Source organism: Rousettus aegyptiacus, unplaced genomic scaffold, assembly GCF_014176215.1.
Source record: "Rousettus aegyptiacus isolate mRouAeg1 unplaced genomic scaffold, mRouAeg1.p scaffold_m13_p_5, whole genome shotgun sequence".
Lineage (NCBI taxonomy): Eukaryota > Metazoa > Chordata > Mammalia > Chiroptera > Pteropodidae > Rousettus > Rousettus aegyptiacus.
The window spans coordinates 84638219-84659473 of NW_023416308.1; the positions used below are offsets into that span (position 1 = coordinate 84638219).

Here is a 21255-nt window from a genome sequence, read left to right on the forward strand (position 1 = left end):
GAAGTCTTTCTCAGTTTTCCTCTTCTGAGGTCCAAATAAAACTAACCACATGGAGTTCAAGTTATTTATTTCACAAGTCTAAATTTACAACTGAGAGTTCTTAGGAGTAGGTCTCAACAATAAGAATAACGTCCATACTAGTGTGTGTCAAACTCGGTACCATATGCTTTTTTTTTTAATACGCAATTATTTAATTAAAACATAATTCACATGCCATAACATTCACCCTTTTAAAGCGTACAGTTCAGTAATTTTAGTATATTCACAAATGTGTGCAACCACTACCATCTAATTCGAGAATATCTAATCCCCATAAAATGAAACCTTGTACCCATGAGCAGTCCCTTCCCAATCTCCCCTCTCCGCTTCCTTTGCAACAACTAATCTACTTTCTGTCTATGGATTTACCTTTTCTGTACAATTCATATAAATGGAATCATACAATGTGTCCTTATGTGTCTGGTTTCTTTCACTTAGCATAATGTTTTCAAGGTTCATTCATATATCAGCACTTCATTCCTTTTTATGGCTGAATAACATTCTATCGTGGAATGTATCACATTTTGTTTTATGTATCAGTTAAGGGACGCAGGTTGTTTTGGCTATTATGAATAAGACTGCTATGAATGATTATATATAAGTTTTTGTGTGGATATATATTTTTCATTTCTCTAGGGTATATACCTGGGAGTAGAATTGCCGGGTCATCTGGTAACTCTATATTAACTTTTTGAGGAATGGCCAACTATTCCAAAGCATGTGCACCATTTTACATTCTCACCAGCCACACATGGGGGTCCTGGTTTCTTCATATCCTCACCAATACTTTTTGTCTGTCGTTTTGATTATACCCAGTGGATATGACGTGGTCTCTCATTGTGGCTTTAATTTGTATTTCCTTATGACTAATGATGTTAAGCATCTTTTTTTTTTATGTGCTTATTGGCCATTTGTATATCTTCTTTGAAAATGTGTCTATTCAGATTATTTGCTCATTCTTTAATTGAGTTATCTGTCTTATTGTTAACCTGTAAAATTCTCTTTATATTTTGGATACCAGTCCTTTATCATATACATGATTTGCAGATATTTTCTCCAATCTGTGGGTTGTCTTTTCACTTTCTTGATAGTGGCCTTTGAAGCACAGAAGTTTTAAATTTTGATGAAGTCCAATTTATGTCTTCCTTCTTTTGTTGCTTGTGCTTTTGGTATCATATCTAAGAAACCATTGCCTGATCCAAGATCACCGAGATGCACTCTAGGCTTTTGGAAAGAAATCTTATTTTCAATAACCCTATGAAGAAAGGGTAGTAGACCTATTCCACAGATGAGGAAACTAAGAAGTCAAATGCCAGAGCTGAGATGTAAGCCCAGCTCAGTCTGACTCTGAACCCCACATACATCTTACTGTGCCCCCCCAAGTCCCTTTACCTTTGTATCCCTCATAGGGTTTGGCACAGTGCCTGGTGTATGGTAGACCCACAGGTAATGCACGTTGGACTGATGAATGGCAGATCCTAACAGGTGCTTCGCTTTGCACTTGCTAGTGGATTTGGGTGGATGGGGTTTTGCTCCTCAGTTACACTGTCTACAGTCCTGGAAGTCACTGAGTGTCTCTCTCCTCTTCACCTTTGCAGTGTCTCATTGTTGGGGGAGGACCATGTGGTTTGCGCACTGCCATTGAACTTGCCTACCTAGGGGCCAAAGTGGTCGTGGTAGAGAAGAGGGACACTTTCTCCCGGAACAACGTGCTGCACCTCTGGCCTTTCACCATCCACGACCTGCGGGGACTGGGAGCCAAGAAGTTCTATGGGAAGTTCTGTGCAGGTTCCATCGACCACATCAGTAAGTAGAGCTGATGGTGGCAAGGGGCTGACCCCGGGTGGGATACATCTCTCCACATTGAGGAGTCCCCAGGATGGCCATGTCCCTGGGGACTCCACGCATCCAACTGGCAGATATTTAATGAAGAGCTTGCTCTGTGCCTTGTGCCAGGTCCTGTGCTATGCCCCACTAGGCTGTAGGCACCATGAGGTCAAGGACTGTAGCATGTCTTGCTTACCAGGGTATCTCCAGGGCATAAGAAAGTGCTGGACACATAGTAGGTGCTTAATAAACCTCTGTTGAACAAGTTAATGAAGTATGGAATACAGAGGCAGAGGTAAGTAACACGGTCTGCCCTCTCAGAGAACTTACCAAAATTTTATCAAGTGACGTGTGCTTTAGTAGAGTAGCCAGACTTGCTAGAGGATTTCAGAAAAAGCAGCCAGACGAAACCGTTCAGTGGGCCAGGTTGTTGAGGGCCTCTTGGGCAAAGGAGCTTGGATGTTGTGTTGCCAGTCCTGGGGAGCCATGGAAGCTTTTAGAACAGAGGACTGACACAGTTGACAGATCCCGTACCAAGTTTCCTTGAGCTTTATGAAGAGAGAGGACATCATGATGGGGGGCTCGTCCAGAAAGGGAGGGGAAACAGAGGACATGGATTTCAGGTCTCGGGCCTTCCCTGAATGCTTAGGGAGGGTGAGGCGAGTGCCAAGGCCCTTCTGCGCTGACTTATTCGATCCTGAGTCTCTCAAGGCAAGGTCTGTGCAGACAGGCTTTGGGATAGCAGCCTCCCTGCTCAGGTTTTGCAGGAAGGAGGCCTTTGGCCGTTTTATATGTAGTAATCATGATCCATAAAAATCCAGGAGGTGAATACCATGGAGAGAATTCAAGGGTTTGACCAGATTTGATTCCAAAATCTGTCTTGTCCATTTTCCGTGCGACTCGGGTCAAATTCCTTGCCTCCTTCAAGCCCCAAATGTGATCAATGCCTGCCTGCCCCAGGGTTGCTGAGAGGATTAAAGAAGGTCAAGCTTGCAATGTGCTATCGCTGTCCCTGGAAAGTAGTAGGTACTCAGGAAATGCTTTACATCCAACAGTGTAAAATGAGCAAAAAGCGGCCAAGGTCTCCGAACTCCAGAATTCAGAGCTGTAGTCTCTCAACTGACGAGCAGGAAGAGCCCCCTGAAAGCCACGTTATATGAAGACAGGAACTGAAGGGAAAGGGTCTGGGGTCCAAGTGGGAATGACTAGAGAGAATGATCAGCCACATAGGGTATAAGTTAGTCAGACACAGCAGTGGCCCCAGAGTTTCTTCTCGTTCTGAGTTGAGAAAATTCCAGGAGTCCATTGGAAAGTAATTTGGATTTGCCTAGAAAACTGCAGTGTCAGCTTTCAGGATATTTCCTACCACCCACGGAAGAATGTATGTTGGTTACTGATTTAGAACAGTGACATTGAGCCCCACTTTCTCATCGGACCCTCCTGAGAGGCAAAACTGGGCAACAAGAGGTCTTGTGAGGGCCCCAGGGCTGTTGGGCTGCCTTCCAGGCCAGCAGCCCCTTTCTGCCCCACTGATGGGGTTTCCATTTAATTCCGAGTCTTTGGAAATATCCCAGTGTGCAGAAACACTGGAAGGATTCTGGAACTGAGATTCAGGGCAATCATTGTCAAGAGCAATTCTGATACTCGTGAGGAGGGAGGCAGGAAAAATTTATTGAGCACCAGCCGTGTGCTGGAACCAGGCAGACTTGGAATCTTGAACCTATAAGGAAAGGCCAGGCCTCCGCCAATGCCTGTTCTCGGGCAGGAGGTACTTTGGATTCTTTAAACCCTAGCTGACTGGCTTCCTTTCAGACCGACCATGGTCTCCAGTCCCAGCTGTGTCCTGGACCTCAGCATTACTCACCAGTTCTCAACGTGTCCTGTGTCAGCATCTTCCTCCAGTTCCCACTGGGGCTATTCCAAACCTCCACTACAGCCTCCCATTCTTAGCAGAAGGCCCCCCTCCTGTGCTCTGGGGAAAAGAAGCGACTGGTGGACACTTCCCCTTCCAGCTCCCTCTCCTTCCTCCTGCACTCACCTCCATCCAAGTATGCATTCATTCCTCTCAACCCAATGTCAGAGGCATCATTAGCTGCCTCCTTTCCAACTCTAGTCCCTCTTGGACTTCTCTCCTTTTCAACTGCTCCCTTACTTGGTCTTCCTGCTCCTTACCGCCCAATGCCCCTCCAGTCTTCTGTTGTTGCCCATTACTTTACTTCAAAGTATTTATTCTAGAAAGAATAGATATAGACTTTGTCTATGTCTATTTATGCCTCCTTTCATTGTGGTCTGATTTCTCTCCCACCCCTGAGCTACAGAGTTTTTCACCAAGGTCTCTAGAAGCTTCCTAACTCCCAAGTGCCCTGACCTCCTATATTCTTTATATTCCCTAATCTCTATGTGGGAGTTGATATTCTTGGTCCCTCTTCTGTTCAGGCTTTCAGGACTGCAGCTCAGGCCTGTTCTGCCTTTCCCCTACCCCCAACCACTATGCCCTGCCGCATTCCGTTTACCTCTGCTTCCTCCATTAGAGGGGGTATTCCATATCTCCTGGACCTAGCATGGCACCTGGCTCATTGTAGATGTTCAATAAATGTTAAATGAGTGAAGCCCACGAAATGCGGAGGGACCCACAGCAAGTCTGAAACTTTGTGCTCTGCAGAAAAAATATTTGGTGGCATATCCATTTGTGCTGAAAGGCAGGGGACAAAATAGAGAAACAAGTTGGCACTCATCGGGAAAGTTTAGGAGAGTGGATAGGAGGTGGAGAACCATGAGCCCGGGTTTGCGGGGAGAATTCCCCCAGCCCACTCCTTACCCTGGATGGCTAACAGCTTTGGCCTTGTCCTCACAGAATGAGCAGACTTTAATTATGGCCCCTTGCTCCTCTTTGCATCTTTATCTTATCAAACCCACAGTGCACCTCAGGAAGGAGGCAGGAGAGAGAGAGCCTCCTCTGTCATCATAGCATCATCTAACAGCTAGAGCATAGTCTTGGAATCAGACAAATCTGGGTCTATATTCTAGTTTTGCTACTCTGTGATCTTGAGCAAGTCACTTAGCATCATCAAGCCTCAATTTCTCATCTATAAAAATAAAAATAATTATCCCAAAGAGACACTGTAATAGTTAAATGAGAAAATATTATAAGGGTTAAATGAGAAAACACAGTGCGTGGTACATAATTCATTCTCGTGATCATTATTGGTGTATTACTATGCTCAGAGATCGTTGAGCAGTAATTATATAGTATGTTGTATACAGGAGGCACTCAGACATTGCTACTCACAGTTCATCTCGTTCTCTCTTCTTTTCTAACAGGTATTCGCCAGTTGCAGCTCATCTTATTCAAGGTGGCCCTGATGTTGGGAGTTGAAATCCATGTGAATGTGGAGTTCGTGAAGGTTCTAGAGCCTCCTGAAGATCAAGAAAATCAGAGTACAGTACAGTTTTCCTTTTCTGCCCAGAAATCAGTTATTGCACAATGGAAATCGCATTTGCAGCTCTAAGAGTTATTCTTATTGGGAGCTGTTTGCCACAATTCCATCAAAAGACATTTTACCTTTTTTGGCCATTGCTGTCCTCTTCAGTTCTGGGGAGATTTATTATTAAGCCATCAAACTTGTAATTTAGTTACCCTGACACTTGGAGACAGTACTTTGACAAATGAAGTCTAATCAGGAAGCAGGATAGAAGACATTTGATTGATAAAGATCATTTACATGCTCTTCAGGCTGTGTCTATACACACGTAGATATGTGGATAAACTTGTACCTATATATTATTTTTAAAATTCAGTAAAGAAAGTGACGTTTCCATACCAAATATGAAATTAATATTCAAAATATTATTTGGTATATAATATTTTAAAACTTTATTGATGTATAGTTTGCAAGACATAAAATTCACCCATTGTAGCTATATCTCATTTAGTAATTTTTATTCCCCCCCTTTTTAGTATGTTTATGTAAATTCTGATCTCGTATAGACACCATGGTAGGAGTCTGTTCATGATGCCTCTGCGTCTTATCAAAATCGCCTGCCGCCTGGGCATGGCTTTCAGTTTTGAGCCAGTTTAGTGTTGGAGACCTCAGTAGTTTCATGCGCAGGTTACAACTCTGAGTTCTTCTGTCCTCTGCCCAGAATATTGAGAATTTAGGGAAGGCATTAGTTGGCTTTTGTAGCAAGGCATCCGCTATTTAACTTTCAGAAACCCGTGTGCTCTTAACCTTTCTCAGACCTCTAGTGGATGTTAAATTCTAATTATGAGTAACCAGCAAGGTTTCATCTGAAAGTGGTTTCATAGACGAACGTGCTACACAACAGAACCGTTTGAGCACAATGATGGAGAAATTCAAATTGGTTTCATTACACACATCCTTTTGGATCTGTTTAGCAATGGGAGGGCACTGAGGAATGTGGGGGCAGATGAAGAGAACATGGCGGATTCTGCAGAGAAAAATAAGGTGCAAGTGATATGGTTTGAGAATCATTGAGGAGAGACTCCTAGCCTTTTTAGAAACCAATAAAAGCAGGAATGGACTTAATGCCGCTGGTTTACCTTATCCTGGATTGAACTGAAGCTAAAGCCCGAGGACTCCAGATTCAAGTGTGAATCTGGGCAACTCCAGGTCTTTCCTCTGGAGGCTGTGTCTGGGGGTGCCTATGTGCCTGGCGGCATTGTCCATTTCTCCTAACACGTTGGGAGTATAATCACTCTGACTTCCCACCTCTCTCTGTCAACTCATCTCATTTTTCTGTCCTGGTAGAAATTGGCTGGCGGGCAGAATTTCTCCCTGCAGACCACTCTCTGTCGGAGTTTGAGTTTGATGTCATTATTGGTGCCGATGGCCGCAGGAACACACTGGAAGGTGAGGACTCTCCTTCTTAGGGCTGAGGATTTGGTGGGGGTGGGGGGGCAGTAATAGCAGGAGGGTGTGTATCTAGAAGGGGGTAAAAGAAGAAGGGGCAAGATGACAGTTACCAAAGCTGGTTGGGGGTCCTGATGGAAGGGCAGACCACCCTGCCATACCTGAGGCTGAGCATCTATCTATCTATCTATCTATCTATCTATCTATCTATCTATCTATCTATCTACCTACCTACCTACCTACCTACCTACCTATCTACCTACCTACCTACCTACCTACCTACCTACCTATTTAAGTTTATTGGGGTAACATTGGTTAATACAATTATATAATTTTCAGGTGTACATTATAGTTTAGTATCTGTATATTCAATTGTGTGTTTACTGAGGCGGAGTATTTAAAGAGCAACTTTTTAATTCTCTCCAAACTTCGGTTTTCCCAGCTGTAAAACTTGCAGCATAAAACCTCAGAGCATTGTTGTAAGGGTTGGGGAAGGACTTATATGTAAAAATGCTTTATAAAGGTAAAATGCCACAAAAATTAAAAGAAAAAAAATCAACATTTATTGAACACCTGCCAATGTACAAGCCATGATGCTAAGCATTTTCATACGCCATTTAACTAAGATAAGCATTTTTATACTAGTAATAGTATCAGTTTACTGTCAAGTATAATATTCCAGAAGAAGGAGGCCATCTCTTCTCATAAATTTTGAGCACACTCACTCCTGGGCAGTAAGATGAATTGTGCCCAAATTGTCAAGGTGCAAAACCGTGCTTCTCTGAGTTCTCAATTTGGAAGCATAACACATTTTCTTGGGGTACGATTTAGTTAGGTTGAGAGAAGAACCCAGTTGCCAGGACGGGACTCAGTCACCTCCACCCCAGCCCCAAGATTAATGGACCGATGTGCAAGTTGTACTGGTTTGCACTCACTACTAATATGAGACCGTGGGTTGTGATAAAGTAGTCCCGCATGGGATCTCTTTGGGTGCAAGTCTGCTTGTCAGGCTTGCCCTGCCCAAGGGCTGCAGACAGAGCTTAGAGAATTCAGGATGTGAGGTGGGCCAGCCAAGGCCCCTCCCACCTGCTTTGGCCAGTGCTTTTCCTCTTTTCACCTCCACACCCACTCCCCATCCCCTGCAATCAACAACCAATATCTGACAAAGAATTTTTAAGCTGCCAATCTGTATGTTGTGCTGTTAGAGTTTATGAGGCCATTTTATCGACTTGAGGAAACAGTCTGAATTTTGAAAATCCAGGATCCACGCTCAGCATGAGTATGGTTTGGCATTTTGTGAACATGGAAAGAAGGATGGGAAGGAGGAGAGCCATTTGAGCAACTTTGGACCAAGGATTTAGACTCGAGCAGGGTTTCTCAATTGGCACTACTGACATTTTGGGCCAGATAATTCTTTATCTTGGGGACTGTCCCCATGACATTGTAAGCCTAGAAACCAGCAGCAGAAGCCCAAGTTGTGGCAACGAGAAACGTCTCCACATTTTTCCAAATGCCCCCTCGGGGACAAAATCACCCCAAGTTAAAAAAAATAATAGAGAATGATGGCCATTTCTGACTGTTTTGACTAAGGTCTAATGACAAACAACTTAAAGAAGTGGGTTTTGAATAGATACCTAAGATTTTTAGTGAAAGGGATATTTGACAGAAGTTTGGGAATCAGCATGAGGCTTGATTACATGGTAAGGGAATGTGAGGGGAGTTCCCAAAGGTGGCTGGAGACAAAGGTTATGTCCAGCGAGTCTGTTAGTATGATTAGTGCCTTGAGTTAAACAGCAGTGACTAGGGCACAGGGAAAATTGAGAACTATAGGAATAGGTAGATTCTAAAAACAAAGAGAGATTAGGAAATGGTCCATTGAAATGTAATCACCTGCTTGTGGTTTTCTGTGTAACCACCTTTGAGAATGTGATTTATAATAGGGAATAGATATTTGATCTTTGTCCCTTTCTGGCACAGAGCTCCCCAAACCCTTGGAATTTCCTGAGTGATAAGAACAGTGGGAGCATCTTCTGTTAACAATATTTGATCTCTTTTCCTCAGTTCCTGAAACCCTTTCAGAGCCACAAAGGTGAGAAGTGTGGCTTTTTATTCACAACAAGCCCCTTTCAACCACACCTGAGTTTATGTTAATGAGGTGACTTTTGGAAAATCCCTAGAGGTGGGGTGGGTTGCCAGGGAAGCCAACCACGTTGCAACTTTCTGTCTCACCTCCTGACCTCCTGAAAGGAAAAAGGGTAGAGATTTAGTTCCCTCCCCGATGGCTGATGATTTCATCAAGCCCGCCTAACTAATGAAGCACCCAGAAGGGAGAGGGCTTGGAGAGCTTCCATGTGGTGAACATGTGGATATTTAGGGAAAGTGGTGTGCTCCTAGTGGGCATGGCAGCTCCGCACCCTTTCCCCATACCTCGCCTTATGCATCTCTGAAAGACCCGCATGCACTTTAAACTTATACAATTAAAACTATCATCTGGCTGTTCCTGAGTTATCTAGCTAGTAAAATGTTTCTGTAAATTTTGTGAGCTCTAGCAAATTAATCCAAGCAGGGGGGTCCTTGGAACTTCCTATCTATAGCCGATTGGTCAGAAACATGGACTTGCAATCTGAAGTGGGAGGCAGTCTTGTGGTACTGAGCCTCTAACCCATGGAATCTGATGCTATCTCTGGGTATATAATATCAGAATTGAGAATAGTTGTAGAACCTCTCACTGGTGTCTTAGGATTGCTTGTTGGTGTGTGCGTGTGCATGCACGTGTGTGCACACACGAGTGCATTCATAGTGTGGGGAAAACCACATTGTAATCGGGTACAGAATTCTTACTACCATTAAAAAGCAATTTCAGTGTAAACCATTGAAAAAAATAACCCCGAGGAATCACTGTACTAACTTAATTGTAAGTTAGAATGCATTTTGTTATACATATTCATTATACATTTATTGAGTGTCTACTAAGTGTCAACTGCTGTGGACCTGAGACAGAAAGAAAATTTGTTAATATTCCTATTCCACAGGAATTCAATCTCACAATCCCACTTTTCAGGGGAGGGGGGACAAAAAATGCTAACAAAGTAGTTTTAGTTGTGTAAGTCTAAAGTGCACGTGGGTCATTCACGAGTGTACCTAGCAACAATGTCTAACACATCTTTAGCAGGATGACCCTGTGATTGCCTGTTAGAGAACATCACTTCAGCCTTTTGTTTGTTGAATTCTAACCAGGATAATGGGTCTTACAGATTTCAGAAAAGGAAAAAGCCCCACTGATTTAGAAAGGCCTCTGGTGCTGTGTTCCTTCTTTGGGTGCAAACCTTGGCATTTTTGCCCCTGTTCTGTAGACACCCAGAATCCTGATTTTACTGGCCTGCGGGGCATCTGAGAATAGCTTTCTCAAAACCTTTTTCAGTTGTCACACCGAATCCAGAATACCCATTTCTTCCCTTTTCTTTACACAGGGTTCAGAAGAAAAGAATTTCGTGGGAAGTTGGCTATAGCAATCACCGCCAACTTCATTAACAGAAACAGTACAGCTGAGGCCAAAGTAGAAGAAATTAGTGGTGTGGCTTTCATCTTCAATCAGAAATTTTTCCAAGACCTTAAAGAAGAAACAGGTGAGATGGTCACCTTTCCCCAAACCAGGCCGTTGTCCATGCTCCCTAAAGTGCCCCAAGGAACAGCTGGCTTTCCTGGCTCACTCTGATTAAGTGAAGACAGAGATGTCTCCTTAGGATAATAACGGGCAGAATTTCTTTGAGGACAGGAGGAATCCTTGAAGGAAAGTTCTCGACGTTGTACCCGAATAGAGATGCACATTTATTTACTCAGGAGACATGTACTGAACGTCCATTGTGTGCTGATATTCAATATTGTGGGGTATAAAGTTGAAGCTAACACGGTCCCCATCCGACGGGGCTCCCTGTCCAGGAAGGGACACCCACATTAACCGTCCTAATGCAGGTTGCTTAGTGTATGCCGGAGGTCAGCATGAGATTCAGGAAGTGCTAAGTGGGAAGCCAGTAACCTGTGAGTGGCCCCTGAAAAAGTGTAGGTGTTTTGTGCAGTGTGCCAGCTGCCCTTCCTCTTGAGGGATGTCCAGAGATGGTTGGGGAGCATGACACTCACCCAGGGGTATCAGTTGCCCCCCAGATGTGGGCTCTGAGAAAATTAAGTATTCATTCAACGAATATGTATTGAATGCCTACTAGGTACCAGATGCTATTCAAGGGTGTGAGATAGAGCAGTGGGCCAAACAAACAAAACTCCACTCCGGGAGCTTATACTCTACGAGGGGAGACTGTCAGTAAACACATAACTAACACTGTCAGGTGGTCTATAAGGATGGTGGGGGGTGGGGGCGGGAACAAAGCAGAATGAGGGGAAAGCAAGGGATGAAACACCTGCTCCCAATTAAGTAAATTCCAGATTTTTCTTATTAACCTGATTTTAATACATTTCTCCTTGAAAAGGCAGTGCAACAACAGTGTTGAATCTTATACTAAAAATAAATCATCCACACCTAGCGCCACATAGCTCATGAATAGCCCTCCTTTTCCTGAGCTTCCTTTTGGTAGTCTTCCACCTGAATTCTTTTTACAGAGATCTAGCTCGCGTCATAGTGCCAGTACTCTTGGTTATTCACCCCTCATTCAGTGTCACATTTTAAACGTAGTCCGTGTTGCACCCTAGTCCACCTGACGGTCCATTTTGGCAGGATAGCTCATTAAGTGCGTGTATTGCTACTGCTTAGCGCTTAAACCAGGGGGGTGGCAAACTGGCCACGCGTTTTTGTATTGTCTTCAAGCTAAGAATGGTTTTAATATTTTTGAATGGCTGAAGAAAAATCAAAAGAATATTTTGTGACGAACTGAAAGTTATATGAAATTCGAGTTTCAGTGTCCCTAAATAAAGGTTTATGGGAACACAGCCGTGCCCGTGGGTGTATATTGCCCGTGGCCGCTTCACTGTGAGTGGTTGCCACACAGACTGGGTGGCCCACCAAGCCCCAAATATTTACTATCTGGCCCTTTACGTAGAAAAAGTCTGCCAACTCCCAATTTAGACCTTTCAGTTATTGTTACAGCTAAAACTGCTTCTTTTGGACTGTTTCGTGAAGATGGTTTTCTAGGACTGGGATTCGTTTCTGCGCCAGACTCCGCCTTTCTCTGGCCACAGGGATTTGTGCCCAGCGCATGACCCTCTGAATTTCACTACGGTCGCATTATCTTATTTTAAAAAAGTATTTCCTTTCAGCATATTATGTCCCTTTGAATGATTTAAGAATTTCCCAACCCTCCCTTCCCCTCAAAACCCAAGAAAATAAATGCTTAAATAAACCACCAAAAAATTATGACCGGAGACTGAGTGTGTTTTTCCAAAGGTTTCGATGAGTTTCCTTTAAACTTTGCTGTGGTCGTCACCTTTGGCCATTGTTTCACAACAGCGTCCTTCACACAGTGACAGCGATGAATTTCCTCTGATTCTCTGGGGGGCCCTCTGCATTGATGGCCGTTTCCTATTTAATGGTAATAAAGGGGTTCCTATGGTTACCCAGTACACCTCTGTGTTGACTGCTGATAAGCTGCTATGCATCTATTTCTTTCGCTTTGAAGAAGCCAGAGGTTCTCAAACTTAAGCGTGAACCAGAATCACCAATAGGGATTATTGAAGCGCAGACCGCTGGCCCTACCCCTATAGTTTTAGCTTCAGTAAGTCTGGGTAGGGCCCTGATCACTTGCATTTCCAATAAATTCTCAGGTGATGTTGATGCTGCTGGCCAGGATCCAACTTTGAGAACCACTGAGCTAAGCTGTCATCTCACAACATTGTTTTAAATGCAGAAACCTAATCTATAAAGTGTTTTTGCAATTGGAGGAAAGTGCCAAGAGATACAGTCCAGCCCCCTAACCTGAGTTGCTCCTCCCAGGGCACCTGGGTTTTTACACACAGCAAGGGCACGGTAGAAACATGGCTTAGCATAGTCTTCGGAGAGTTCATGCAGCTCTTTGCATCTCTGGGCACATGCAGGGTGTGCTGGGTGGACTTGGAATCAGACAGGCTTGGGCTCAGATCTGGGCTCTGCCGTGCCTCGCGGCCCTGCCGCCGGCAGCGCTGTGCCTTTCTGTGGCACCTGCTAAGCTCTAATTTGGAAATACTGGTCCACGGCCCCTGAGGACGTCCAAGCTTTAAAAGAAATGGTGCCTTAATCATATTGTAAAACACATGTATCAAATGAACATGTCGTGCACTTAAATTTACACAATGCTATATGTTAACTATATCTCAATTTGAAAGAAAATCAATAGTATCTTTGTGGGACTATAAAAGCTGGCTGAGTTGAGGCAGATAAACACGGGAACTCAGTTTTATCTTTTTTAGCCTTGTGTGTCTCAAACACTTGTCTAACATGAATGTCCTGCAGGTAAATAATGAGGGAAGGTAGCGCTCCTGGCACGCGAGGTGATACTGAGTCCATGAATGCTTCTCTTTTCAGGGATTGATCTTGAGAACATTGTTTACTACAAGGACAGTACCCACTATTTTGTCATGACTGCCAAGAAGCAGAGCCTGCTCGACAAAGGTGTCATCATCAATGTGCGTACCCCTCGGCTGTGAAGTCCTGTCGTTCTCTTTGTGACCTGGGCTCGGCAACTTCAGCAAGTGCGGGAGCAGATGTCATCCTGCCAGAAACGGGAAAAGGGGGGAGAAAGAGGGAAGGAACCACTGCCCACCATTTTCCTTCTCCTCGATGTTGTATTAGGGCTGGATGAAGGAGCCCGCATCAGCACACACAGATGGGTTTCTGTGTAGAGCTGTGGGGGCGGGGTGCTCAGCCCCTTACCCAAGGGCTTGCATGAGTCTTCACTCCTGAGAGACCAGCTGAGCTTTCTCCTTCCCTGTCTCTTTGAGTCCTGCCCGCTTTTCTGGGAGGTCACATGTCATTTGGAGGCAAATGGGGCTCCTCATCTTAGTGGGACATAGAGACACTTTCACGTGTGAATTTCGTGCTCTGGCCCCCTTGTCACAGTATGGGAAGAAAAGCTCTGTTACAGTCACATGGACTTGAATGGAATCTTGGCTCTGCCACGTATTAACTCAAGACTGTGACTGAGACACTTACCCTTTCTGAACCTGAGTCTTCTCATCTGCAGGATATGAATAATAGTTTCTGCTGCAAAGGGTTGTTTGGAAGAGTGCATTTAAAGACATGTACAGAGCACCTAATACCATGTGTTGCACCTAGTGGATTGTAGGTTCCCTCTGTAACTTCTCCATCTGGTTTGGACACCTGCTTTATTGTCCTACTGGCTCCCTGGCCTCTGCATTTTCCTGGTTAAACAGAGAGCAGAGTTGGCAGGAAGGACCATGGAGTGGTGGCCCTGGGCTGGAAGCTTCTTCGGTCAGGTGTTCAATATTTCCTGAGCCCCTGTTCCTGGCACTGCTGCTACTGTAGCCTCAAGATAAGGATCAGGCAGTCCAGGGGCAGCCTCCTCTCTGGGTGTCAGCCTACAGCCCAGGCAGCACGGCGACCATTCATTGCTACTTGTCAGAGAGGAATGTGCCTGTCCTCTCACCAGCTTGTGCTGGCAGCCCGCCGGTGGCATTAGTAACCCAGCCCTCCCCTGGGCCGTCTCCATGTTGGTCAGGTCTTTGTTGAGAGCCTGAGCTGCTGGACAGGAGGCTGTAAACGAAGCTGACTGAACACAGCCAGCAGATGTGTGAGCGATGGGCTCAACATCTGGTGCCCCGCTGCTGACCTTGGGGGAGGCGGGGCGGGGGGGGGGTCCCTTCTTCCCTCTGTCTGCCACAGGGGTTCCTCCCAAAATTGCTCCTCTCTCAGGACGTCTGTGTCAGATAGTGAAGGATTATTTGGGGTTCAGGGATATGAGAGCAATGGACATCTTTGCAGACGCTGGAGGGGCTTTTGTCAGCCCACCCCCGGGTCATCGGGCAAAGGGTGACTTGGGTTTTTTATTTCACTCACTGGCCAAGTACTCCAGTCTTCTGGAATGATAAGGTTCCCTCAGGTCACCCCAGGGCATTTGTCCAGGCCACAACATGTTGCTCATGGTGACTTGATTTCTTGGCAGTTGTCAAAGCCCCTCCATACTCCTGTCTCAGATTCTCCCTCATGGCATAGGTGGCTGAGAGTGACTCACCCTGGTCCCACCCATCATAACTGGAGTTGCTGGGAGCAGATCCCAGGCCCACTCGTGTTCTCACCAAGGCCTTCCTCCTCCCTCAGAGACTGACAGCATCTTCTGAGCTGATGCTGAGGGGCCTCTACGTAGAAGACATGAACTCCTGTCTAGAAATTGGATGCCATAGGCTAGACATGGGAGAACGGGACACTCATTGCGTTCAGGAGCTCTGGCCTGAGTCTTCTGGTGTCCAGCCAGGCTCATAGCATTTGCATAAGCCGAAAGCTGACCCATCACCATGAGCCACTTAAGTTAATGTTCTTCACTTGCTCGCAGGGGAATGGCAAGTCCTCTCTATTTTCCACTCCCCGTATGGGCCAGCATCTTCCTAGAGGCACACAGAAGGTGCTGAGCAAATGTTTGTTGAATGACTTGACTGACCTGCTTCCCCATCTGTTCCTGCTGATCTCTGGGCTTCTTTTCTGTGGCTACTGAAGAGAAAGGAAAGTTTCTCCTCAAGAAACTGCCCCTGGGCTCCCAGCTGTGTCCATCTTGCCCTCCCCCACAAGGATGGTAGCCCACCCACAGGCCCCTGCCTCTGCTGGCCCAACATATGCAGGCTAGGGTTCGTGGACACAGCAGGCTTGTTCTTGCCACGATGAGAGCTTGGCTGCCAAGAATGTGAAGAGGAGACACATCATAGATGTCTCTTGAGGCTGAGCCCACCCTCATTTGAAGCATTAAACAGGCACTGTCTGACTTTTGCTTCAGGTTTACAGCCTCTTTCTAGCTCAATATTTGAGGTAACTATTCTCCCTGTGCCCACATTCACTGGTCACCTGATCTACTTCAGGGGTGCTTACAGCGTGTTTTGAAGAGGGGGATTTTTGAAGCTTGTCCATTCCCTCTTCCCCATCTCATCCCCACACTTCAAGGGAGGAAAATGATCATGTGACTGTAGAAACAGGTATGAGAAAGGAAAGCAAATAACAGGAGCCCCATCCAGCCTGGACAGCGTGACCTGACAGAGGCTCTTGGGCCAATGCTGGGTACAATTTGGGTGACGTGGTTGGGGTATGAAAATATTAGAATTCCTGGAACAAGGTATTTGAAATCATGGCTATAGGGGAAAATGACCCAGTGGGTCACTCTGTTTGTAGATGAGGTGCCTTCTTAGACCTTTGTAAATGTTCTTGCTGGCATCTTAAATGGGTCCTGAATGTACTTCACTATATGCGGTGTTTTGTGCCATCATTATAATTGGGGACAAGAATTCCCATTCATTGAGTACTTCCCATGTACCAGACATCAGGCTGGGGATTTTATAACAGCCTCATTTGGTCCTCACATGGCTCTGTGAACTAGATTTTGTTGTTCCCATTTCATATGTAAGAAAATAGGAGAAAGGAAGGAAGGAAGGAAGGAAGGAAGGAAGGAAGGAAGGAAGGAAGGAAGGAAGGAAGGAAAGAAGGAAAGAAAGAAAGAAAAGAAAAGAAAAGAAAGAAAATGGAAAGTTAGGAGAGTTCAATAATTTTCCCAAATTTACGCAATCGTTAAATAGCAGAGGTGGAATTTGACCTGTTGCTCTTGATGACCCCAAGGCCTGTGTTGGTCCTACACCTATACACACTAGTCCCTGTCTCCCTTCCCCAGGACGTGAACCTTCTGTGTCACCTTTTGAGAAAGATAGTCTTTAGTGTCTTTAGCCACACAATGAACGGGTTTGACTCTGGGAGACAGGTGTCCTACAGTTCACTGCCAGGGTCCCCGCAGGGTGGGCAGCCTAGTCCTCTACAGCAATTAACATGGCGAGAGCAAAGCAGGGCCCTGAGCAGCCCTCAGCCCATCAAGAAGAGGAGTAACTGACTCTGCAGAGAAAGTTTGAGTTATGCCAAGTGTCTGTTTCTTTTCTGGTCTTGTTTGACCACTAAATAGTGTATCTAGACCACATTAGCTTAGCTTAGTCCATTATAAAATCACTCTTTTATTTGCTCTTTTGTCTTTTAATTTTACCGAAGTTATCATGGAAACTAGCCATATGAACTATGCACATGCATTTGCCGCAAGACCATTTCAGAGTACGTTGTTCATTACAACACAGTGTTCTCTGTCGAAATCCCTACGTAAGGCAGTTCTTTTAGAATTTGGTGCCAGGAAAAAATTGCCTCCCCTAAGGAATTTCTATGCTTCCTTCTTTCTGATATGGAGAGTCCTGTAATATATCAATCCCATTTCCCTTTTGTCCTGGATGCCAGGAAGCTCAAAGCCAAATTCGATGCTTAATCACAACTCTGTTGGTTCTCACAGATGGCTGATTTGGGTTCTTTTAATTCCCTTGGCCCTAATATTGTTTCCGTTTCGCTTGGCCTCACTGTACACACTCATTGCAAATCCTTCTGTTAAGAAGTGGGTATGAATCTTTGCACCGTGCTACTATTCTCCTGCAGGACTACATTGATACGGAGATGCTGCTGTGCGCAGAGAATGTGAACCAGGATAACCTGCTTGCTTACGCCCGTGAAGCTGCAGACTTTGCCACCAATTACCAGCTGCCATCTTTAGACTTTGCCATGAACCATTACGGGCAGCCCGACGTGGCCATGTTCGACTTCACCTCCATGTACGCCTCAGAGAATGCAGCCCTGGTGCGTGAGCGTCAGTCACACCAGCTGCTCGTGGCCCTGGTGGGCGACAGCTTGCTCGAGGTACTGTCTGCATTTTGAGCCCCCTCACTCCTGTTAGAAGGACAGGTCCTTGAATTTCTTTTGAATGGCAGCATCTGTTGTCATGCAGTTGAGGAGAGGACAGACCCTCAGTCCATTGGCAGGACTCTGCCAGGCCTATCCTGGCCTTGGAGCCTACCCTTTCACTAAATTCAGAGGGGACAGTCTGTCTGTATAATGGCAAGAGAACATTGGGGTTCTTCTGGGCTGACTTCTTTGTCAAAGTACAAAATTAGGTGGCCCCGGTCTGGACTTAACGGCCGTCCTGCTCAGAGCATGTGAGCTCTTGGCTGGGCCAGGATGTCTTCCTCATGTAGATGGGTCTTTGTGGCCTTTCCATGTGGAGATTGTGTAGAATGCAAGAAACGTATGAGGGCCCAAAGTTCAGTTTCGGTCCATGGCCTCCCTGCTCAAAATTCTTCCCAGAAAATCAGCAAATGCTAGATCCTGAGGTTAAATAAACACTTTCAGAAGAACTACATTTTTTATCTTTAAGCATTAACCAAAAAGTGTTATGTATTTATCTCAAGTTAAGCATCAAATTTCGAACCATGCTTCAGGTGCAGGTGGAATAGTTATGTTAGAACCGAGCTTGGTGACTCCTTCTTTACTCGCCATTGTGTGTGGACTATAACATAGGCTCCTCGGTTGAGCACTGAGCACCCCGCCCTGTCCTCCACTTCTCAGGTTGACCTCTCAGTAGTCTCCTCCTCTGATCTCTGGTATACCCGAACCAGAGCGACTGTTCTGCCATCAGGCTCTGTCATTTTCCAACCACCAAGCCTTTGCCCACTATTTTTTTTTTTCTTTTTTGCCCTCTGTTTCTCAAAGGGTCAAGATCAGAATCCTATCCATTCTTTAAATGAGCATAAATGCAACTCTTTTATGGAGCATTACCAATTTCCATCTCCCTCCCCCAGGACCAGGATTTGCCCCTTTTTTGAGCCCCAGAGCAGGTTTGTTGTTCCTGGGCCAGAGCACCCTTTGCGCGTGGCTTGTGCTGCACACATTTGTATTTGCGGTGAATCCCGGTGGGCCACCCTGTCACCTCTCTGTCCCCCCAGTGCCTCGCATGGGCCTGGCAATTGGCAAATGCGGAACAAAAGGGGCGGCAGGCTGGGAGTCCTTACGATCAACAGGAATTTGCCTGTTTTCTCTTGCAGCCCTTTTGGCCCATGGGCACCGGCTGTGCCCGCGGCTTCCTGGCCGCCTTTGACACAGCGTGGATGGTGAAGAGCTGGGACCAGGGCACGCCTCCGCTGGAGCTGCTGGCTGAAAGGTGAGGATCGGCGGCAGGGCCCCGATAAGGTGCAGGAAGGAGGGGGACTGAGGATGGCCATGAGGTGGCTCCGGGATGAACCTGGAGCCTCTGTCTCCTCTCGGCTGCCTTCCCGCATGTGGCTTGATTTGATCATCAAGGTCCCCAAGGAAGCTCTCCACCCACGATCTACCTCCTTCAGTGACTTTCTCTGGGGCCAAGTCCTTAGGTAGTAGGTGCCAAAGAGAAATCTTCCTCTGGGGTCACCCTGAAGGTTAGCTTCCTGGTACTGCTCAGTTGCCAGGAACCAGAAGAGGTTTAGGGGAAATTTCCGTTGAAATGCCCAGTGTCTGTCCTGCCCTGTTGGGGGCTGGGTTCTCTGACCGCCCAGGCCTCTTCCAATGCTGAGATCCTGGGCTTCCCCCCAGAACCCTGCTATTGCCACGTGGTTGTGACAGCTGATGAACTGGGAAAAGTCAGAACTATGGGGTTTGGGACAGGACTTTGCTGGTCTTGGGTGTGGAGGTCTGTGGTCATGGCGGGCAGGCCACAGGAGGCAGCATAGCTGAGTGGTGATTATAGCAAAACCACAGGTCGCTGCGCTGCCAGCTCTGTCTGGGGGAGGAGGCCAGCATCCCCGACACCCGGATTCCCGCCTGCCTCCTCTCGGCCCCTTTGAACCTCCCATGACCTCGCAGATCTCAAGAATCAGGAGGGCCAGGCATTGCAGTGAAGGGTTATATAAACACATCTAAAAAGCCCTTGAGAGCAGGGCGGGAGGGAGTGGGCTTGGGGTGTGAAGACAAAGGCCTGGGGCTTCAAGAGCAGTCCCTAACCTGGGCTCTGCCCCCTTCCAGAGAAAGTCTTTACCGGCTGTTACCTCAAACAACCCCAGAGAACATCAACAAGAACTTCGAGCAGTACACGTTGGACCCCGGGACGCGGTACCCAAACCTCAACTCCAACTGTGTCCGGCCCCATCAAGTAAGTCCTTCTGTGGGGCTCCATCCAAGTCACCCTTCACTGAGCAGTGGGAAGGAGGATGTCACCTAAAATCTTGTCTCATCCTTGGGACCAAGGCCACCAGTGTTTCTTGGCCCAAAAGTGGGAACTGTTTTTCTCTAGGAGAGCCACAGGAGTGACATAGAGTCAGCAGCTCTCTAGCACACAGGAGAGAAATAGAACACATGTAAGCATAGGTCCACACATGTACATATATTTACATATGTTTGTCACCGTGCATGTGTGTTGCTAAACATACCTCTCTCAGATAATCTACTTGGCTGAATACTGAGTCCTTTCCAGGGTCCTAGTCCTTTTCCTTCCCATTGACTCAGAGCCATACCACCCCCAACCTCTTCAGTCAATAGCACCAAGAATTGTATGAATTTTTAAAATTAGCCAGTGACGTATATTTACATTTGAGTCCTTCCACCTTTGGGTAGATGATTGAAATCCATGGCTCTATGTCTCACATGGCCTGAGTTCCCTTGCTGAAGGCCCAGTGGTAGAGCGAAAGGGTGGCCGACATTAAGTAGAGAGCAGATTGGGTTCGGAGACCCCAAGACTAGAGTTTAGGGGAAAGCTAGTGGGCAGCTATGTGGTCTCTCTTGCTTATAGGTGATCTGTGTGGTCTCTCTTGCTTGTAGGTGAAGCATTTGTACATCACTAAGGAGCTGCACCAATACCCTCTCGAGAGGCTGGGCTCAATGAGGAGATCTGTGGGCCTCTCCAGGAGGGGTAAATGACCCTTCAGGGACCCCTGCAAGGCCACTGGGAGGGGCAATCCAGGGAGGAGGCCTCCTGGATGGCCGTGGGAGCACAGGCCCTACAGCCAGCCTGGCTCTGCTTCAGTGACCTTTATGACCTTGGCCAGGCTTCTCTCCTCTGTACTTCAGTTGCCTCTTCTGTAAAACAAATGACACTCCTACAGTATAATCGTCAGAGAGAAGTTAATGTGTCGAGCACTTAACACATTGAAGTGAATATGAATTACTTCACTGGAGCTTTTTTCTTTTTTTTTCCTTTGGTTCCAGTGTGGGAGTCTGTCTCCCCAGCTAGATAACAAGCTCCATGTGCTCCACTCTTTTCCTCATCTTCCAGAGCCTGGCACAGTACTGGGCACAAGGCCGGTGCTCAGTGGTGGAGGGAAGGGATGATTAAACGAATAACTCCCCAGCATCTTTTAGGCTTTGCTTTGGTCACCATGCTGCTTAAAAGACCTGTCTTCCATTGCCTGCCCCGACCTTGCATCCTCCCTGCCGTTGGGCAGGCTTGGCCTTTACAGCCCCTCCTCCCTTCCCTCCACACACCACATGCCCCCCGCTGCCACCCCTGTAATCAACCATTTTATACACACGTGGCAGGTTTTTCTGGAGTCTTTG

The 21255-nt window shown here is 46.3% G+C and overlaps 1 protein-coding gene across 5 annotated transcripts in view; it reads left to right on the top strand.

Moving 5' to 3' along the window:
* Nucleotides 1–21255, top strand: part of MICAL2 (microtubule associated monooxygenase, calponin and LIM domain containing 2) — a 198102-nt gene that overhangs the window by 83753 nt on the left and 93094 nt on the right. For all 5 annotated transcript variants that reach the window (XM_016135436.2, XM_016135437.2, XM_036221339.1 and 2 more), the window contains exons 4-12: nt 1638–1845; nt 5188–5304; nt 6636–6737; nt 10208–10363; nt 13243–13343; nt 17338–17595; nt 18777–18892; nt 19729–19855; nt 20521–20611. In XM_016135436.2, the coding sequence (XP_015990922.2) occupies nt 1638–1845; nt 5188–5304; nt 6636–6737; nt 10208–10363; nt 13243–13343; nt 17338–17595; nt 18777–18892; nt 19729–19855; nt 20521–20611 (1276 nt within the window). The remainder of the gene's footprint in view (nt 1–1637; nt 1846–5187; nt 5305–6635; nt 6738–10207; nt 10364–13242; nt 13344–17337; nt 17596–18776; nt 18893–19728; nt 19856–20520; nt 20612–21255) is intronic.